At 44.8% G+C, this 20,625-nt stretch overlaps 1 protein-coding gene across 1 annotated transcript in view; it reads left to right on the forward strand.

The window, feature by feature from the left end:
- Positions 1 to 20,625, forward strand: part of SLC25A26 (solute carrier family 25 member 26) — a 101,020-nt gene that overhangs the window by 17,571 nt on the left and 62,824 nt on the right. Inside the window, exons 4-5 of the mRNA XM_073644701.1 lie at positions 10,245 to 10,349; positions 11,345 to 11,392. Coding sequence (XP_073500802.1) covers positions 10,245 to 10,349; positions 11,345 to 11,392 — 153 coding nt within the window. The remainder of the gene's footprint in view (positions 1 to 10,244; positions 10,350 to 11,344; positions 11,393 to 20,625) is intronic.

The raw sequence follows: 20,625 nt of genomic DNA on the forward strand, positions 1-20,625 counted from the left end.
TCATACTGCATTTCACCTGTAGTGGCCGCTACAGAGAAAACTTATACCCGGATGGGGTTCCTCTTGAGTAATTAGAACTGATCGCCGTGGATTGTCCAGGTTTAGGGTCTATTAACACTTTCATTACTTCTTTTCCAGAACATTGTTGTTCATCAAAGGCCAGAATAACGTAGCCCGGAGCGCTATTTTGTCGAATATAAGGAAGCATAATCCTTGTGAAAAACTGTACTCTGCAGGTTATAGAGCAGGAGATTCTGAGCAGATTAATATACATATTGGTGGGAAAACATTCGGTATACAGTTATATGAAAAAGTTTGGGCACCCCTATTAATCTTAAGCTTAATGTTTTATAAAAATTGGTGTTTTTGCAACAGCTATTTCAGTTTGATATATGTAATAACTGTTGGACAAAGTAATGTTTCTGCCTTGAAATGAGGTTTATTGTACTAACAGAAAATGTGCAATCTGCATTCAAACAAAATTTGACAGGTGCATAAGTATGGGCACCTCACCAGAAAAGTGACATTAATATTTAGTAGATCGTCCTTTTGCAAAAATAACAGCCTCTAGTCGCTTCCTATAGCTTTTAATGATTTCCTGGATCCTGGATGAAGGTATTTTTGACCATTCCTCTTTACAAAACAATTCCAGTTCAGTTAAGTTTGATGGTCGCCGAGCATGGACAGCCCTCTTCAAATGATCCCACAGATGTTCAATGATATTCAGGTCTGGGGACTGGGATGGCCATTCCAGAACATTGTAATTGTTCCTCTGCATGAATGCCTGAGTAGATTTGGAGCGGTGTTTTGGATCATTGTCTTGCTGAAAGATCCATCCCCTGCGTAACTTCAACTTTGTCACTGATTCTTGAACATTATTGTCAAGAATCTGCTGATACTGAGTGGAATCCATGAGTCCCTCAACTTTAACAAGATTCCCGGTGCCGGCATTGGCCACACAGCCCCAAAGCATGATGGAACCTCCACCAAATTTTACTGTGGGTAGCAAGTGTTTTTCTTGGAATGCTGTGTTTTCTTGCCGCCATGCATAACGCCTTTTTGTATGACCAAACAACTCAATCTTGGTTTCATCAGTCCACAGGACCTTCTTCCAAAAATTAATTGGCTTCTCCAAATGTGCTTTTGCATACCTCAGCCGACTTTGTTTGTGGCGTGCTTGCAGAAACGGCTTCTTTCGCATCACTCTCCCATACAGCTTCTCCTTGTGCAAAGTGCGTTGTATAGTTGACCGATGCACAGTGACACCATCTGCAGCAAGTTGATGCTGCAGCTCTCTGGAGGTGGTCTGAGGATTGTCCTTGACTGATCTCACCATTCTTCTTCTCTGCCTTTCTGATGTTTTTCTTGGCCTGCCACTTCTGGCCTTAACAACAACTGTCCCTGTGTTCTTCCATTTCCTTACTATGTTCCTCACAGTGGAAACTGACAGGTTAAATCTCTGAGACAGCTTTTTGTATCCTTCCCCTGAACAACTATGTTGAATAATCTTTGTTTTCAGATCATTTGATAGTTGTTTTGAGGAGCCCATGATGCCACTCTTCAGAGGAGATTCAAACAGGAGAACAACTTGCAAGTGGCCACTTTAAGTAGCTTTTCTCATGATTGCATACACCTGGCTATGAAGTTCAAAGCTCAATGAGGTTACAAAACCAAAAAAAGTGCTTTAGTAAGTCAGTAAAAAAGTAGGTAGGAGTATTTTAAAGCAAGAAAATAAGGGTGCCCATACTTATGCACCTGTCAAATTTTGTTTGAATGCAGATTGCACATTTTCTGTTAGTACAATAAACCTCATTTCAAGGCAGAAACATTACTGTGTCCAACAGTTATTACAGATATCAAACTGAAATAGCTGTTGCAAAAACACCAATTTTTATAAAACATTAAGCTTAAGATTAATAGGGGTACCAAAACTTTTTCATATAACTGTAACTTTAAAGCATTATTCTCTGCTTAGAAGTCCAGTGGGTGGTTCTACTCGGTGATTGACCGATGTAGGACCGCCCACTAGACTCCCAAATAAAATAAAATACAAATATTAGTTCTGCTAAATGTTTCTGCACAAAAATACATGGCTAATTTTTCTCCAAAATACTTTGCCAGCAAATTCTGAAAACCGTAAAAGCAGCAGGGGGGCGTGGCTTCGCGTCTCTTGGCTTCCTGCCATCATAGCTCAGGCAGGAAGCTCCCAGGAAAGCGCGCACTTTCACTTTTAGCGCGGGCTCCGTTAGTATGCACGGGGGGCGTGGCTTCGCGTCGCTTGGCTTCCTACCATCATAGCTGTCAGGAAGCTCCCAGTAAAGCATGCGCTGAGCTGTCCCCGCCCCAACTGTTTCTCTCCACTTCCGGGTCCTGCTAGCTATCGGCCATTACCTCGTGCACCTCCTGCTCTCTGCTCCCCGCTCCCCGCTCACACACAGACTCAGGAGGAGCAGTCACCGCGGCCAGCTGGTGAGTCTCTTCTGCTTTTTAAGGCAGAAGATCCCCTTTTCTCACTTTTACAGCGCAGAGCACCTTAGCTGACCTGTTAGGCAGACAAGGTGGGCTTTATCCGGCGCTAGCGCTTCTCTGCTGAGAGACACTCTGGGACGCGCTCCTCTGTCCTCTTAAGGCAGAGGGGTTTTGCGTGGTCTGCAGCATTAACCCCTTCTGAACGGGGTCTGGCCTCATCAGGGCAGTTAACCCTTGCTGGTGGTGCACGCTTCTGGTTCAGAGGGTGCATCTCCCCAGTCTGTTAGGTTAACTTTTGCTCTGCAGTGCTGGGGTAGCTTTTCTCCCTCTAAGGAAGAGCTTTAACCCTTCAGTGCTTGGAAAAAAAATTTCTGTGGGAACAGGTGATAGCGAAATCGCACATCCTCGGTTACCGTACCCATTGTAAGACGCTCGCAAATGACGTGGGGGGGAATGTCTGATCAGGGACCAGGGGGCGCGGACCTCTCTCCCGACCCGTTTCAGGATCGGTCACGCGTATCCGATACGCCCAGGTCTTCGGCGTCAGGTTCGACTCTGGTCGGTGGTCTCAGTGATGTTAAAGTGGAGGCGCTCACTCGCTCCATTGACAGTCTTTCTGACCTCTTGGGTCATTGGGTATCAGCTAAGTCCCAACCGACGTCACAAGGCAAGAAGCGCCACAGGCCTGTGGTGGCGCTGTCTCCTCCGCGCAGCACATCGGAGGCTTCGGAATCACTGACAAGCTCTGCTGGTGAGATCTCTGATTCTGATGGAGGATCGGCAGGGTCGCTCTGCTTTGCTTTCGGGCCTCGTGGATGCTCTTATTGGAGCCATGCAGGAAGCGTTACAGCTGTCTGAAGAGGTGACGAGGCCTGGCAAGTCGGCCCGGCTGTATCAGGAGTCGCGTCGGGCTCGTTCGACACTGCCGGCGCATGATGAACTTAACGAGGCGGTGGAGAAAGAACGCCTGTGTCCGGATAAACGCTTTCAGGGGTTGCGGTTCTTTGATGCCCTGTATCCCTGCTCCACGGAGACGATCGCTAATTGGGTCCCCTCTCCTGTAGCGGACGTGCCATTGTCTCAGCTGAGCAAATCCTCTTTGCTTCCTGTTAAAGGGAAGGCCAGTCTACAGGATCCACTGGACAGAAGAACGGAGTTAGCGGCGAAGTCCATCTACGAGGCCGCGGGTCATGGATTCCGAGCGGCCTTGGGGGCCATGTGGGCTGGTGAGGCTTCTCTGAGGTGGTTGGATCAGCTGCGGACGGCGTGGCAAGATGCGACTCCGCTGTCTGAGGTGGAAAGGCTTTTCCAGCTGTTGGAAGAGGCGGCCCGATATGGCAGGGATGCAGTGCTAGATACTACTTCCGTTCTGTCCAGGGCTCAATCCTCGGCCGTCACAGTCAGGAGAGCACTGTGGCTTAAACAGTGGACTGGAGACGCAGTATCCAAACAAGGTTTGCTTAGTCTTGCGTACAAGGGCGGTCAGCTTTTTGGTCAGGACCTCACGGAGCTGATTGAAAAGGCAAAGGCCAAGGATGCGGCTTTGCCGCAGCGGAAGGCAGCGGCTTCTACGTCTGGTAGGTCAAGTGCCGGTAGTGGTCGTCGGTCCTTTCGGCCCAGGGGATGATTCGGTCAGCCCTCTTGGAGATCGGGTCGTCCCTCGTCTTCCGGTAAGAAGACCACCCAGAAATCCCGTACTCCCTGGAAACGGCACTTCCGTCAGGACAAACGGGAGGTTCACAAAAAGCCCGCTAAGGCGGACTGACGCCAGGATTGCACTCGAGGGCTCTCGGGTGGGAGGTCGTCTGCTACAATTCGGGTCGGTTTGGGCGTCCCACGTATCGGACACCTGGGTGACGCGGGTTATGTCGGCAGGCTATTTCATAGAGTTCCTTTCTCGACCCCCGGACAGGTTTCGTCAGTCTCGCATCCCGTCCGAGCCCAAGCTGGCTGCCGCACTGCTGCGGGAGGTCGACTCTCTTCTGCAGCAGGGGGTGGTGTTTCCGGTTCCGCCGGAGGACCGGGGAAGGGGGTTTTACTCCAACCTTTTTGTGGTCCCCAAAAAGGAGGACAAGTTTCGCCCCATTCTGGACCTCAAAGAATTGAATTTTCATGTCCGGACCCGGAAATTCCGTATGGAGTCTCTTCGTGGCGGCCCTTTCGCAGTACGATTTTTTGGTGTCGATCGACATCCGCGATGCCTATTTACATGTCCCTATCGGCAGGGCTCACCAGCGCTTCCTGCGTTTCGCCATAGGTCAGGCCTGTTACCAGTTTGTGGCCCTACCATTCGGGTTGGCCTCGGCGCCCAGGGTTTTTACAAAGATTCTGGCGCCGCTCATGGCGCTCCTTCGAAGGCAAGGAGTTATGATTCTCCCCTACCTGGACGACCTGTTAATTGTGTCTCCCACAGCGGAGGAGGCGGTGACAGCTCGCGAACTCTCCCTTCAGCACCTGGAGGACTTCGGGTGGCTGGTCAATTGGAAGAAGTCGTCATTGGAGCCGTCGCAGTCAATCCTGTTCTTGGGGATGCATTTTGACACGGTACGGGCAGTGGTCTCCCTGCCTCCGGACAAACAAGCGAACCTTCGTCACCATGTCTAGGCTATGAGGTCGGCAATGGCGATGTCCCTTCGGAAGTGTATGCGTCTTCTGGGTCTGATGGTGGCGGCAATGGAAGCCGTACCGTTTGCACAATTTCATTCCCGGGGTCTCCAAGATCCTATTCTGACCCGTTGGGATCGATCGCCGGCTTCGCTGGATCGCTGTGTCGTTATCTCCCGCAGGGTGCGAGAGTCTCTTGGATGGTGGTTACGTCCGGAGGTTTTATCCCTGGGGAAATCCTTCCTCCTCCCACGGTGGTCGGTCATTACCACCGATGCCAGCCTGACTGGCTGGGGGGGGGGGTTTGGAACGATCTCTGGGTTTAGGGGGTCTGGTCGTCAGAGGAGTCGTCTCTGCCGATCAACATCCTGGAGTTGAGAGCGATATTTCTCTGCCTCCGACATTGGACGGTCCCCTTGAGCGGTCTGCCGGTCCGGATTCAGACGGACAATGCGACAGCGTATATCAACCATCAGGGCGGGACGAGGAGTTCCAGACTCATGATGGAGGTCTCTCGGATCCTGGTATGGGCCGAGTCCAGGGTTCCAGCCATCTCCGCGATTCACATCCCAGGAGTGCTGAATATCACGGCGGACTTCCTCAGTCGCGAGCAGGTGGATCCCGGAGAATGGAGTCTTCATCCTGAAGTTTTTGCACTGCTGTGCTCCCGTTGGGGGACTCCCCAGGTGGACTTGATGGCATCCAGGCTGAACGCCAGGATTCCGACTTTCATGTCCAGGTACAGGGACCCGGAGACTGTGGCGGTAGATGCTCTAGTGGCCCCGTGGGACCAGTTCGAGCTGATCTACGTCTTTCCGCCTGTATCCTTACTTCCTCTGGTGATCCGGCGGCTCAAACTCGAATGAATTCCGGCGATTTTGGTGGCGCTGGATTGGCCGCGGAGGGCGTGGTATTCAACGCTGCGGTCTCTTCTGGCGGCGCCTCCGTTTCCACTGCCTCTTCGTCTGGACCTGTTAACCCAAGGACCCATTCGTCATCCGGACCTGAAGTCGCTTTGTTTGACGGCGTGGCACTTGAGACCGAGATCTTGACCCATCGTGGGTTTTCGGCTGAGGTCATTGCCACCTTGCGGGCGGCAAGAGGTCCAGCTACGACTAGGATTTATCACAGAACTTGGGAGGCCTTCTATTCATGGTGTTCTGGATCGTCAAGGAACCCGAGGGTTTTTTCCATTCCCAACCTCTTGGCTTTTCTGCAATACGATTTGGCCAAGGGTCTGGCGGTTGGTACCTTGCGGGGTCAGGTATCTGCACTATCCATGCTTTTTCGGAAGGCTATTGCCTCGCGCAGGGATGTGCGTTCGTTTTTTCGCGGGGTTGCACGTCAGTTTCCGCCTCGGAGGGCGTTTGTGGCTCCTTGGCAGCTCAACCTAGTCTTGGAGGCTCTTCAGCATGGGCCGTTTGAGCCTATGGATTCAGCTACGCCTTACTTGCTTTCTTGGAAGGTGGCCTTCCTGGTGGCGGTCACCTCTTTGAGAAGGGTTTCTGAGTTGGCGGCACTGTCTTGCTCGCCCCCTTTTGTTGAGTTCCACCCGGATCGCGTGGTGCTTCGTACCCGTGGCGTTTCTGCCTAAAGTGGTGTCGCGTTTCCACGTCAATCAGGACATCGTGTTGCCCTCCCTCTGTCCGAATCCGAAAGGTCCAAAGGAGCGAGCCTTGCACTCGTTGGATTTAGTGCGGGTTTTGTTTGAAGTTCTATCTTACAATCACGCAAGAGTTTCGGAAGTCGGACTCTCTTTTTGTGATTCCTGCTGGTCGTCGGCGTGGTCAGCGGGCTTCCAAGGACACTATAGCTCGGTGGATATGTTCGGCTATCCTGGAGGCGTACCTGCTTAAGGGCGAGCCTTGTCCGGTTAAGGACAACGAGAGCTGTTGGTTCGTCGTGGGCTTTTCATCAGGGGGCCTCGGCAGCGCAGCACTTTTACTAAATTTTATAAAGTGGACGTGAGTGCTTCCGCCGATCCGGCCTTGGGACGCAGGTTCCTGCAGGCGGCGGTGGTTTAGGTTATCTCTTTATCTAGTTTTGGCGCTTGTTGCGCGCTTGCCTTAAGTTGTTGGGGTGTTGGCGATTCTGCCACTGTTTCCCACCCTTGAGTTCTGGACTGCTTTGGGACGTCCCACTAGTAATGGATCTGTGTCTCCCTTCCTTCCCTTCTGCTGCTGAAAGACGGATTTTGGTAAGATCTTACCTGTAAAATCCTTTTCAGCGAAGGAAGGAAGGGAGACACGGCACCCTCCCATGGCAGAAGTGTATTATTGTTTTCCAGATGCGGCGCGACTCCTCTCTGATGGCGGTCATCTGGGCGGGGGTTGGCGCGCTAGGGCTCTGTTCCAGCATTGCCAGCTCATGGCAGTTGTCAGGTCCAGTGAGTAGTGCCTGGGACTGTGTGTGTTTTCTGTTATATGCATAACCTGTTCTCTCGCATTTCTGAATTTTCGGAAGGGGTTGTGTTGTTCCGCTGGTGTTGTCTGCTCTTCCTTAGCTTGTGTACGGACTGGAGAATCATGGGAGTAGGAGGAGCCTAAGCTGGAGGGGCCGGTCGTCACTTTTTCTAATCTGAGGTGAACTATCCTGTGGGGCTCCGCCTACCCACTAGTAATGGATCTGTGTCTCCCTTCCTTCCTTCGCTGAAAAGGATTTTACAGGTAAGGTCTTACCAAAATCCATCTTTTTGTTGCCTAAAATACAAAGGAGATGTGTCATCTGTAACTTTAGGCCTTTTAGAGATCGTTTCATCTTCAACTTGCTTAACTGTTCACAACAACAGTAATTTTGACCAGGGTTGCCCAAACTTTTACATGCCACGGTATTTACAAGAGCTATCCAACAATATCATCTATAAAGTTGGAAAGAACCCTTTAAAGGGGAGAGGCGTCTGAAAAAATGATGGTATATCATAAGTTAGTGGAGGTCCAATTGTTGGAAACACCAGTCCTGAGATTAAAGAACTGTAAAGCCAGCAGGGAACGTGAATGATGAAGTTTATCATTCATGAAATAACGCGATCAGTGAAAGTTGATTTAGTCCACAAAATGTCTGTCCTTAGATTTTGTTGGAAGGAGCTCAAGTCCTTTTCTGTGACAAGGGTAAAGAAAATATGTTTTGACTGGGACGTGATTTTTGTTGATCCACCCTGCACGGGACATGGGATTTGTCTTCATTCCGCGCGTTTGTTGAGCAGGAAATGATTAATCAGCGGTTTTCCTACCTCGTAGCCGGTCATGCAGGCCATACCAGATAACTCAACGTAGATGTTCTGCCAGAACCGATCACTGCTGCACGTCTGAGAGTCGCGACCTGTGATTCCGGGTCTAGACGTTTGTTATTGTGATAGATCCCGAGTCCTGATGTTCTAAAACTAGTCATCACCTCTTATAAGCATCTATCGTGAGCATCTAAAGGAGTTTTCTTGCTGTAATCTGTCATTTTCTACTTTTATTATAGTTATTGAACATAATTAGATTTTTTTTAAAACTACAGAAACTTTTGACTTAAACATTTTTTTTTCTTATGTAAATGGTTTCCTTATTTAATGCAATTGGACTAAGTTTCAATCAGCAATCTTCATTCATTTTCCGACCGCCCCCCCCCCCGATATGCATTTTGTGGACTGATGTAAGTTTCAAACTTTTCTGTTTTGGGAGTGTCGCTCTCAGTAATATAGGTTGGATATGAGCTTTGTTTGTATTCGGGGTTCTGTTTCACTCTTCAGCATCAAAATGGTCGAAACAATTTAAGGAAGACTATTTATAAAGTTGTCCTATATATTTAGGAAGGAAAATAAAGGAAATGTAGATTTTTTTTTTTTTTTATAATTTAAGTAGTGGAAATTACAGTTTGAGCAAATTATGGTCATTTTTTTTGTTTCTCGTAAATCTATCCAATTTTTCAAATATGTTTCCTGGATGATTTTGTCTCTGTTTGCTTGTATCCAATAGTAATCTTCTAGTTTGCTACTTCTGAGTACAAAAATCAGACCTGATCCGGCGTTGGACACACAGGTGCATGAATCGCAGAATAAGACAGACCTTTTGACCGGAGGGTAGAGGGTGCAGCAGCCCCAAACGATAGGCATGTGCTGGTGATAATTCATAGTTAGCTGCAATCATGTGCAAAAGGGTCACCTGATGAGATGGGTTATCTAAGCCGTAGATAGGGGTGAGAACAGGGACAAAAGGCGGTAGCACAGCAGGCAGAAAATGCAGGACAGCACAAACAAAGAAAAAAACACCGAGCCAGCAGTGTGGATTTATACAGGGCTGTGGATATGTAGTCAGTTCAGCACTTGCAGCAAACAAATAGCACACAACTCTGCCTGTAGCCATCAGCAGTCAGAGACGTAGGCAATCTGCAAATAAATGGCCAACTGCAGACAGAAGTGATGAACAGACAAACAAAATGCTCGTTTTAAGACAAGACTACACCGTTTCACCTGGTGCTTTAGTGTGAACAACACCATTATAGCAGAGACCATTTTGTTATGCCTATAGCAGACAAATGATTAACTGCAGATCAGCAACGATGAACAGGTAGCTGAATACTTGCTTGCAGAGATGATTAGACTGTTGCAACAGCATTATAGTGTGAACAGCACCAGTATAGCAGAGAAGAGTTTGTGCTTACAGCAGACTAATAGTGACTACAGCTCTGAGCCAGGAAGGAAATGCAGATGGGTGATAAACAAGCAGAACTTTTCTGAAGAGATAATTAATCAACTGAAAGAAATAGAGGGGGAGGCGGACTCCAAGAGTACACATGGAACTGAATGCTCAGACATCATATAGCTGTTTGAGTTGGCCTTTAAAAGGCCTTGAGTGATGATGTCAAAGATGGCATGGTCTTGCACAAAAGGAAAATGACCTTAGTGGGAGGAACTAGGCCTTACCCTGATATCTCTATACTGTAACTAGCTGTGCACCTGTGTGTCCAGCTCATGACCAGGAATGATGTTGAGACTGTTGAGTAACTGTGTGCCTCTTATGGTGCCATTTGTCGGCCCCTTATGGTGCCATATGTTGGAGCCTTCTATTAAAGGTATATGTCGGAAAATTCCGAGCCTTATATTCATCCACGTTGATACAGAATTTAGTTGACGTTCCCACTTATCTATGCGTTCAGTATTACTGATCTCTTCCATGTTCTGTCTCCAGGTGGCTTGTCTTATCCGGGTGCCTTCAGAGGTCATTAAGCAAAGAGCACAGGTATCTCCGTCTTCGACCACATATCAGATGCTTGCCGGAACCCTCCGCCAAGAGGTAAGAGCTCGAAAGTCCCGAGCGGTGATCCCTGTGAAAGTATCACCATGTGTCGTATAACTTCATAGAAAACAGTGTCATCTCCTTATATGAACTCGTGGAAATCCAAATACTGTCAAAATATTTGAGACAACACAGAAAAAGTTCTGATCGGAGGTAAAATATTATTCGAGCGTCTCTGGATGAACTCACAAGGACCCTGCGATCACTTTGAAGTCTCCAAAAAAGACATTTATTTTGCATCGGACCTTAAAAAGGCCTCGTACCATTTATACCATATGTCAGGATGACTAATGGAGTGGCGTGCAACCTGTAGCTTACCAGTTGTGTTACTCCCAGTATGTGGCTTTCAGGGCATGCTGGGAGTTGTAGTTTCCTACCTACGGGAGAGCTAGAGTTTGCCGACCCAATATGATGTCTTTTCTGAAGTTGGAGAAGAGCAGACAAAATAACAATTTTAAAACCTCATTACGATCCAAAAAAGATCAAAAATATGACTATACAGCTGGCATTCATGAATTTTCTTAAAGGGGAACCCGAGACATTGAAGATAAGTTCCCATCTGTGGTCACCATGATATAGAGCCGGAGGAGCTGAGCAGATTAATATATAGTTTTATGGGAACATTTCCATATATCTTGCAGTTATTTCAAATTAATTCCTAGGCTGTCAATCACTAATAAGACCGCCCATTGGACTCTTAAGCCCAGAATAATCAGGAATTTTAAATAAATACTTTATCATAATACACAAAATATATTTTTTTTCATGAAACAATATATCATTCTTCTCGGCTCCTCCCGCTCTATAACATTTAGGTCGGACATCACTTTCAAGATGACGGGGTCCCTTTTAAAAAAGACGTTTTAGAAAATATTCCCGGAAGGCCGTATTGCGGTCATTTGATTATACCAGCGTTATCTGGGAATTTTTGCAAAGAAATATATTTTTTCTTGCTTTGATGCCGACTCCAACTGGTTCCATTGGTATTACAGGGAATCCGAGGCCTATACCGAGGTTATAAGAGCACAGTCCTGAGAGAGGTAAGACCCCCGACTATTTCATTATATGCTTACTCTAAAGGCAAAGTAGTAATAAAGGAGAAAATACCATAAAATTCTGACAGTAAAGTAATATTTTAAGTTGTTTTTTTTTTCATATTCAGCTGATGACTTTCTGTATGGCAACTGACACTTCCAATCAACACAATGTTCATACCGGCCAACAATCCTGGTTTTGCAGAGACAATCCCATTAATTGGGCTGAAAGGGGGTGTGACTTTGCAAAACCACTCCCATAAATGGGTGATTTTTGTGTTCGAAGATGTTTGATTTCTCGGAAAGTCATTAAACTAAATGGTCTTATACTTTTTGAATTTTGCATTGAAAATTTTGGTAAATTTGAGCGCGTTTTGAAAAGGTAAATCAAAAATGGGTTTATATTTATACCTTGGGGTTTTACGGGGCTTAGTCAGGGAGTTGTATGAATGTTGCAGCAGATTTTAGGAACATTTATTTCTTGGCATGGGGGGGGAGGGGACAAAGAGCAAACCTTTCCCCATATCTCAGCTCCTAGTGTGAACTGGGGTTAATTCTAATAAAACGTTTTAGAATAACTTTCCCTGGATTTTTTTCAAGTTCCTCCTCCAATTACCGCTGCTCCACTGATTCTGGACCAGTTTTTCTTTTTCTTCTGTGCCCCTCCTTTCCAAAGTTATACCGCTTGGTAATAATACTTCACATTTGTTCTTCCACAGCGTTTTCAGCCATGTAAAATCCTGTCTTATTAAATTGTCCTTCTGCCAAAAGACTTATAAAGTGTCCAATTGCTAAGTCTCCCAGCAATCCGCTATCATTGTGGTTAGTTAAACTAGTTTCCAAGTGCCCAGTTTCCCTGCAGCACACCCGCAGGAGGAAGAAGGTATTGCACAATTCCTATTGACAGCAACGGTTCCTTCAAGGATGCTATTTTTGTAGGCCTCGCTCTGATTTGGGTTATAGGTGGGGGTATGAAGAATGGGTTTTCTAAACTTGTGAACCTCTTTTTTTTTTTTTTTTTTAAGACACTACTTCTGTAGTTACAGTATCACTTGCATCACAAAGAGATCCATTCTTCTGAAATATAAGCTCCGTCTTGTACTTATTTTACGCTCCACTAAACACATGTAATTTCTTCAGATTTCATCAAGATGCAGATAGAATACAAAGCCCCAACAAGCCCCCGCGATTTATCCGAGGGCGCACGAATAAATGAATACATTTCCATTCTCGGCAAAACTGATTTTTGCATAAGGAACAAATGGGCGAGACCCACAACTCCAGCCCAACTCCGCCGTCCTCGTAAAATCCATTCCGACATACGTTAGCGCAGTAATTAATTTTCCCGGCAGATAGAAAGGATCGGTAGGTGACCTTTCGAATGTGTTTGCGCGGCTCAAAATGGCAGCACTTTTGTAAGGGATTTTATTGGGGTCTTTTGCGTGTATCCATAAAAGAACCTTCAAACCAGAGTCCACATGAAATATTTGTTAATTTCCAGAAAGCCATCAGTGGAGTGAGAACAATTATTACGGTGAAACGGGCCCTTTTTAAATGTTTTTATTTTTATTTATTTTTATTTTTTTCCATCTTTGAAATAAATAATGTGTAATTTGCTTGTTTAGGAGGTAGCATGCACCTTATAATGGAGTCCACTTTATTGTGGAGATTACTTCTTTTTTTTTGCCAAGCTGAAAAATTTAGATCCAAAATTCTTCGCATTATTAATTATATTATATAATATAAATCAACATTATAGTGGTTTAGAAAAAAAATAAAAACAGTGCATCTCATTAAAGGCCATGTGTTATCAGAAAATGACTTATCGGGTTGTTTTTTCGTTAAATGCATTTTTAACTGTATTTTTTTTTTCCCCATATCACAATTTTGTTTTTTATTAAATATGAAAATGAGAAAACTTGCAATTTTCACATTGGCCTCTGGGGCTTTTTTATTCTCTAATTTCCTGTTTCAGGAAACAATACATGAACATTAGTGGCAATGAACAGACTCCGATCCTATCTTTTTATTGAGGCCGCTAATGCGCATGTGCAAAGGTCTTTGTGGAGGGGAAAGGGAGAGATCTGACATCATCTATAGTGATTGGTGGATCCTGTATCATAAGTTGTGTATATACAGTACAGACCAAAAGTTTGGACACACCTTCTCATTTAAAGATTTTTCTGTATTTTCATGACTATGAAAATTGTACATTCACACTGAAGGCATAAAAACTATGAATTAACACATGTGGAATTATATACTTAACAAAAAAGTATGAAACAAATGAAAATATGTCTTATATTCTTGGTTCTTCAAAGTAGCCACCTTTTGCTTTGATGACTGCTTTGCACACTCTTGGCATTCTCTTGATGAGCTTCAAGAGGTAGTCACCGGAAATGGTTTTCACTTCACAGGTGTGCCCTGTCAGGTTTAATAAGTGGGATTTCTTGCCTTATAAATGTGGTTGGGACCATCAGTTGTGTTGTGCAGAAGTCTGGTGTATACACAGCTGATAGTCCTACTAAATAGACTGTTAGAATTTGTATAATGGCAAGAAAAAAGCAGCTAAGTAAAGAAAAACGAGTGGCCATCATTACTTTAAGAAATGAAGGTCAGTCAGTCCGAAAAATTGGGAAAACTTTAAAAGTGTCCCCAAGTGCAGTTGCAAAAACCATCAAGCGCTTTAAAGAAACTGGCTCACATGAGGACTGCCCCAGGAAAGGAAGACCAAGAATCACCTCTGCTTCTGAGGATAAGTTTATCCGAGTCACCTGCCTCAGAAATCGCAGGTTAACAGCAGCTCAGATTAGAGACCAGGTCAATGCCACACAGAGTTCTAGCAGCAGGCACATCTCTTCAACAACTGTTAAGAGGAGACTTTGTGCAGCAGGCCTTCATGGTAAAATAGCTGCTAGGAAACCACTGCTAAGGACAGGCAACAAGCAGAAGAGACTTGTTTTGGCTAAAGAACACAAGGAATGGACATTAGACCAGTGGAAATCTGTGCTTTGGTCTGATGAGTCCAAATTTGAGATCTTTGGTTCCAACCACCGTGTCTTTGTGCAACGCAGAAAAGGTGAACGGATGGACTCTACATGCCTGGTTCCCACCGTGAAGCATAGAGGAGGAGGTGTGATGGTGTGGGGGTGCTTTGCTGGTGACACTGTTGGGGATTTATTCAAAATTGAAGGCATACTGAACCAGCATGGCTACCACAGCGTCTTGCAGCGGCATGCTATTCCATCCGGCTTGCGTTTAGCTGGACCATCATTTATTTTTCAACAGGACAATGACCCCAAACACACCTCCAGGCTGTGTAAGGGCTATTTGACCAAGAAGGAGAGTGATGGGGTGCTACGCCAGATGACCTGGCCTCCACAGTCACCAGACCTGAACCCAATCGAGATGGTTTAGGGTGAGCTGGACCGCAGAGTGAAGGCAAAAGGGCCAACAAGTGCTAAGCATCTCTGGGAACTCCTTCAAGATTGTTGGAAGACCATTTACGGTGACTACCTCTTGAAGCTCATCAAGAGAATGCCAAGAGTGTGCAAAGCAGTCATCAAAGCTAAAGGTGGCTACTTTGAAGAACCTAGAATATAAGACATATTTTCAGTTGTTTCACACTTTTTTGTTAAGTATATAATTCCACATGTGTCAATTCATAGTTTTGATGCCTTCAGTGTGAATGTACAATTTTCATAGTCATGAAAATACAGAAAAATCTTTAAATGAGAAGGTGTCTCCAAACTTTTGGTCTGTACTGTAATTGTAATCCTTCCTCTGTTGATGAGGAGTCTGCTGAAAGCTCTTCTTGAAAGGACAGGAATTATGAGTTTAAAATGGCCTCTCTGGCCAGTGTGAGAATTACAAGATTACTAAGAAACAGGGTTCTCGGAAAAGACAATTAGTCATGTTCATTAAGCGCCACCTTTTCTGCAGACAGAATCAGTACTCCAATTACACAAACAACGAGTACAGATGTTTCACAATGAAAAAATGAGAGTTTAGTTACTCTTTAAGTTTCAAGAAAACCAAAACTGAACACCAGTATTAAAATTTAAAGTCCAAAGTTCTGTACTGACCTGATTTCATATTCTGTCATATGCAGCTCCCTCTAGTGGTGAGAGCAGGTAGCCAGAATTCCACCATTTTTGTGGTTCTACAATACTTTACATAGAAATTTTGATCTTTTTAGAATGAAAAAAATGGTCAAATATATTTATCCCTCAAATATGTAAATTCACTGTAAAGTGTACTTTAATTTCTAGGCTGTCCTTACCCCATAACACTATAAATATTAGAGATGAGCTGGGTGCTTTGCATAACCCCGGTCCGGTGCTATTTTTCCCTCAATTCCGAGAATGCCATTGTACAATTACGTTTTTGCCTCCAATTGAAAGCCTGCCTCTCTGTATTGGCTGTATGCAGTTTGTACAGGAAGTCAGATACTGTATACAGAGTGACAAAGCCCCAGTTCCCGTAGAGAGGGGGATCAAATACCCGCTCCCCCACTTCCCGTAGGGAGGGAGGAAAAAGACCCGCTCCCCCACTTCCCGGAGAGAGGGGGGAAAAAGACCCGTTCCCCCGCTTCCCGTAGAGAGGGGAAAAAAGACCCGCACCCCCACTTCCCGTAGAGAGGGGGAAAAAAGACCCGCTCCCCCACTTCCCGTAGAGAGGGAGCAAAAAGACCCGCTCCCCCACTTCCCGTAGAGAGGGAGCAAAAAGACCTTCTCCCCCACTTCCTATGTCCTTCTCTGTTTCTCTGCTGCTAGTTATGGATTACCCTTAACAACAGGCAGTGGACGGCAAGGTAGATAGGAGAGCGACTCATTGGCCCGCACATTGGAGGTTTGTTTTTTTTTCCAGACTAAGACAACTTCATTTTTAAATAAAGTGATTTGTAGATAGTCGATTTATCCATTATCTGTCAAATGAGATCATTGTGTGAAAGTTCAGGGAACATTTAATGATTTCCCTTTCTCGGCGCGAGTCTGAATCTACACAAGATCTATTTTATAAGCTTTCACTCTGGAGACGCATAGTTCTGCTTCAGAGCTGTATACCCAAAACATTCATATTTTTAATCAAGTCCGCTTCCATCGTCTCTTCTTTTCTTCTTACTTTATGTGATGGAAACACAATTTGGCTGCACTCTTATGCGTAGACTTTGGCTCAAATTTCCTGTAACTTTTTTTTTTTTCTTCTTTCTTTTGTAATGTACCTCTGTTATTTCTAACTTTTATTAATTGTCTCGTGTTGGAGCGATTTCTTCTGCTGCCTCTATTAAAATGCAACACAACCCACGTAAGTTTCCGAAGAGGGAAAACAATGATCTGCTCAGCGCGCGTTTGTTCGTCTCAATCGGTCGAATAATTGAATCCGATCGGAGAAACATCTGTCAGGACGGCGTCCGTTCTGGGCTTCATGGGAAATAAGCTGTTTGGAATTTTTCCATTAGGCAAATGTAAGTTTTAAGCAGATGTCTTTTAAATGGACACTATTATTAATAGGAAATTTTACACGAGAAGAAACCAAGCTCCTTGTCTAATCGGAGGCTTGATGTAACGGGTGGTTGTAATGCGCCGGGCCGGACTCTACCTTCATGTTTAGGGCAAACAGATAATCTTTCCTCCAGAACAAAGAAGGGAATTAAAATAAAAAAAAAAAAAGATTTTATTAGCTCAGACCTCAAAAAGCCACCTGTCTGTTTTCCCTCAATAAAACATTGTTTTTTTTTTTTATTTCGTAGAACGGATTAAGCCTCTAATGCCAGCTCAGGAAAGCCAAAGCAATTTTCGTACCAAATTTTTTTTTCTAACCCTTAAAGGGGTTCTCCACTTCTGACAATTCCATCAGCTTTTATTGAGCAGGGAGTGTGTAACTTCCCCACAGTGCCCCCGCAGGGGAAATATAGTATTACATCATGTTTATTAAAAGTCGCCCATGTAATGCAATTAAATGCCTGGTACCGGAGTCAAGAAATGCTCTTTGTAGAGGTTCTCTGCACGTCTTACTTGCAGGTTTTTATTTGAGACATGTAACTTTTTGCAAACTTTGCAGTGGGTCACCCTTGCTTGCTGGTTTGTGGGTACGGTGCCCTTTAAACACACGAATAGAAAGATGTCCATTGAGATCTATAGAAGATATTAAATGGGTGAAACGCTGCAATGTTTCCCTGCTGGTTAAGCTTCCTAGACCTGCATAACTTATCGGGTGATCAAGCCCTCTAAATCCCACCCATCGGGTCAGATTTGTAGCCAATCGAATGACAAACTGCCATATGATTGGCTAAAAAAAACAGACTCCTAATTTCATGGGTTCCAGAATGTCTGCCCCCGCTGTAACTGTATCACAGGCACTATACAGCTCACATGTCCATAATACAGAACTGTAGGGACTTTGTTGTCAATGCTGCAAAGATCCTAGAGGGTTGAGTTACAATATAGATGTGACCCCCTTTCTATTCCCAAATAACCTCTTAAAGGGGTTTTCCTCCATTTGGTGAAATGTATTATTTTTACTTTAAATCCATGTATTTGGGGCTAAAAATTATTTTTGCAATTAGGTTCCACTCAAAAATGTTCAGTTTTTTTTGTTTTACAGGTTTTGTTTCGCTTCACATTCAACTTTGATGTGGTCTGTATTCATAAATCAGCAGAAAGGTGCCCAAAAAAGACAGATAAGTTATAAATTCTCCCATCATTTAATCTGAACGAGCTCACTGAAAGATTCAGTTATATCATTCTGCAGCCAGTATAGCAGAGAGGCCATAGAAGGCAAACGGTGCAATATGTGTAATGAAACCCCACCCCAAAAAAATTTTTAGCCCTCAAAAAATGCAGCAAAGGAAAAAAGCAAGCAAACGAAAACTTTCAACCAATTTATTTAAGGACCTTCAGCTCGATCTCGAGCCATAGCGACATGATGCATGCACGATAGGAAGATCAATCTTGTGTAGCCTAGATAGGTCCACCAGGGTCTTCTCCGCCATTATCTTGATTGTATGAAGCCATCAGGTGGTTGGCCTTCCTCTTCGCCTTGTTTCTTGTATTCTTCCAACCATGATGTCCTTCTCCAGTGATTGCCGTCTTCGTATGATGTGTCCACAGTAGACAAGTCGTAGCTTGGTGATCCTTGCTTCTACTGACATGTCTGGCTTGATTTATTCCAAAATTGATTTGCTTGTTCTTCTCGCCATCCATGGTATTGATAACATCCTTCTCCAGCACCACATTTCAAAGGTGTCGATTCTTCTTCGGTCTTGTTTCTTTATCGTTCAAGTTTCACATCCGTATGTTACTTCAGAACAGGCCAAATTATGTATGAGCCGTGGCTTTGTCGCCAGTGAAATGTTCCTCGATTTGAAGACCTTGTCCAGTGACTTCATTGTTGATTTGCCCATAGCTATTCTCCTATTGACTTCTGGTGTCGTCCCTGTATCTTCAGTGATCTTTGATCAGAGTAGGTTGAAGTCCTTTACAACTTCCAGTTCCAATGTGTCCTGGTCATACCTGGCAGTGGTCAATAGCTTTGTGGTCTTTGTATTGAGTAGGAGACCGATGTTGGAGCTTTCCATCTTGACACTCCGCGATACGTCCTTCATTCCGTCTACGCTTGTTGCTCAGTGTTGTATCTTCTGCTTATTTAATATTGTTCAGCAATTTTGATTCTTTCGTCTTTTTCGGCAAGTTCAACCTTCCTGAAAATAGCTTGTGCATATAAATTGAAGAGAAATGGTGACAGGACGCTGCCTTGTCTGACTCCTCGCTCTACTTTGAACCATGCCGTGGCACCATGTTCCGTTCCTACTATTGCTTCTTGGTCGATGTAAAGGTTCCTAATGAGGCTGATCAGATGGTTCGGCACACCCATATCCTTCATGGTATTCCAAAGTTCTGGTGATCAACACAGTTGAAGGCTTTGACGTCATTGATGAAGGAGAAATAGATCTCCTTGTATTCTGTAGTCTCTTCCATTATCCATCTAAAGTTCGCAATCCCAGCTCTTGTTCCTCTGGCTTTTCTGAATCCTGCATGTTCCTCTGGCAGCTCCTTGTCACAGTAAGGCTGTAACCATCTTTGTAGGATCTTCAGTGGTATCTTGCTGACATAAGGTGTGAGCGCTATAGTCTGATAGTTTCCATAGTTGGCAGCATCTCCATTCTTCGGAATAGGAATAAACACCTTTCAATCAAACAGTATAAATAATAAAACAAATGGGCTCAGAAGATGCAGAGCGAAGACTTCTTCAGCCCCTTTTTACGTTTTTATTTTTTATATAAAGAACGCAGCTGATGAAGCATCATGGGAGTGGTGTGGCGCCAACAGGTGGGGGGGGGGGGTTTACATTGTGCAGGGATGACGGCTGTGCTCTGTGTTATCTCTCAGGCTCCCACATCTGCACACAGGCTATATAGTCACATATCTCCATATATGCCGCTCCATAGCGTCCTCCTCCTGTTTTCGGACCCAGGTATTTACATTCTTGCCAGCAGAGCGGGTGCGGATGAGGTTGTGGAGACCAGGAGGACATTGTGGTCTGTGAGATGTCAGATAGCCGCACAGATCAATCCCAAATCCGGCCGAATTACCATTCCCCAATAAAGTCTTATTCTAAAGTCACTGACCCATCATGAAGTTCTGCTGTTCCATAGTTGTTGTTTTTCTTGATCTGGGAAAGCTGGGTGACGACCAGTATGGGCAGACAGGAGCGTAGCAGCTTTTATTCAGGGTAGGCAGCAGAAAATCTGCAGCAGCAAAAAAAAAAGCAAAGTGTGAATTTTACGACAGATTCGTCGTAAAGGTTAAAATCCACTATGAAAATCTGTCATAAAATCTGCACCATGGATCAATTTAGGCTGCAGACTATTTTTATTGCAAAAGTTGGGTACAATTTTTGTAATCCTTATTTATTACTCTGTGGATTTCCACAAGTGCATCTCCGCTATTTCAGGCAGCGATTGCCTGCAGTGGTGTTGTGACGGTACTGTTGAAGCCAATACACAGAAATCAAAGCAGTGGTGGAGAGCTGGAGCCGGCCCCAATGGGGGCGATTACCATCTGCGTTTGTCATTTTACATGTCTTTGACCATTTGGCACCACTTTTTTTTTTTTTTTTGAAAAGTGGAAAACCCCTTTTAGGGATTCTGCTATACTACCGTATTTTTCGGACTAAAATATGCACTTTTTTCCTCCAAAATTTTGGAAAAAAGTGTGGGGGGAGGAGGGGGGGCGTCT

The sequence above is a fragment of the Phyllobates terribilis genome, unplaced genomic scaffold, assembly GCF_046119375.1.
Source record: "Phyllobates terribilis strain yellow unplaced genomic scaffold, ASM4611937v1 Scaffold_8__6_contigs__length_399053987, whole genome shotgun sequence".
NCBI lineage: Eukaryota > Metazoa > Chordata > Amphibia > Anura > Dendrobatidae > Phyllobates > Phyllobates terribilis.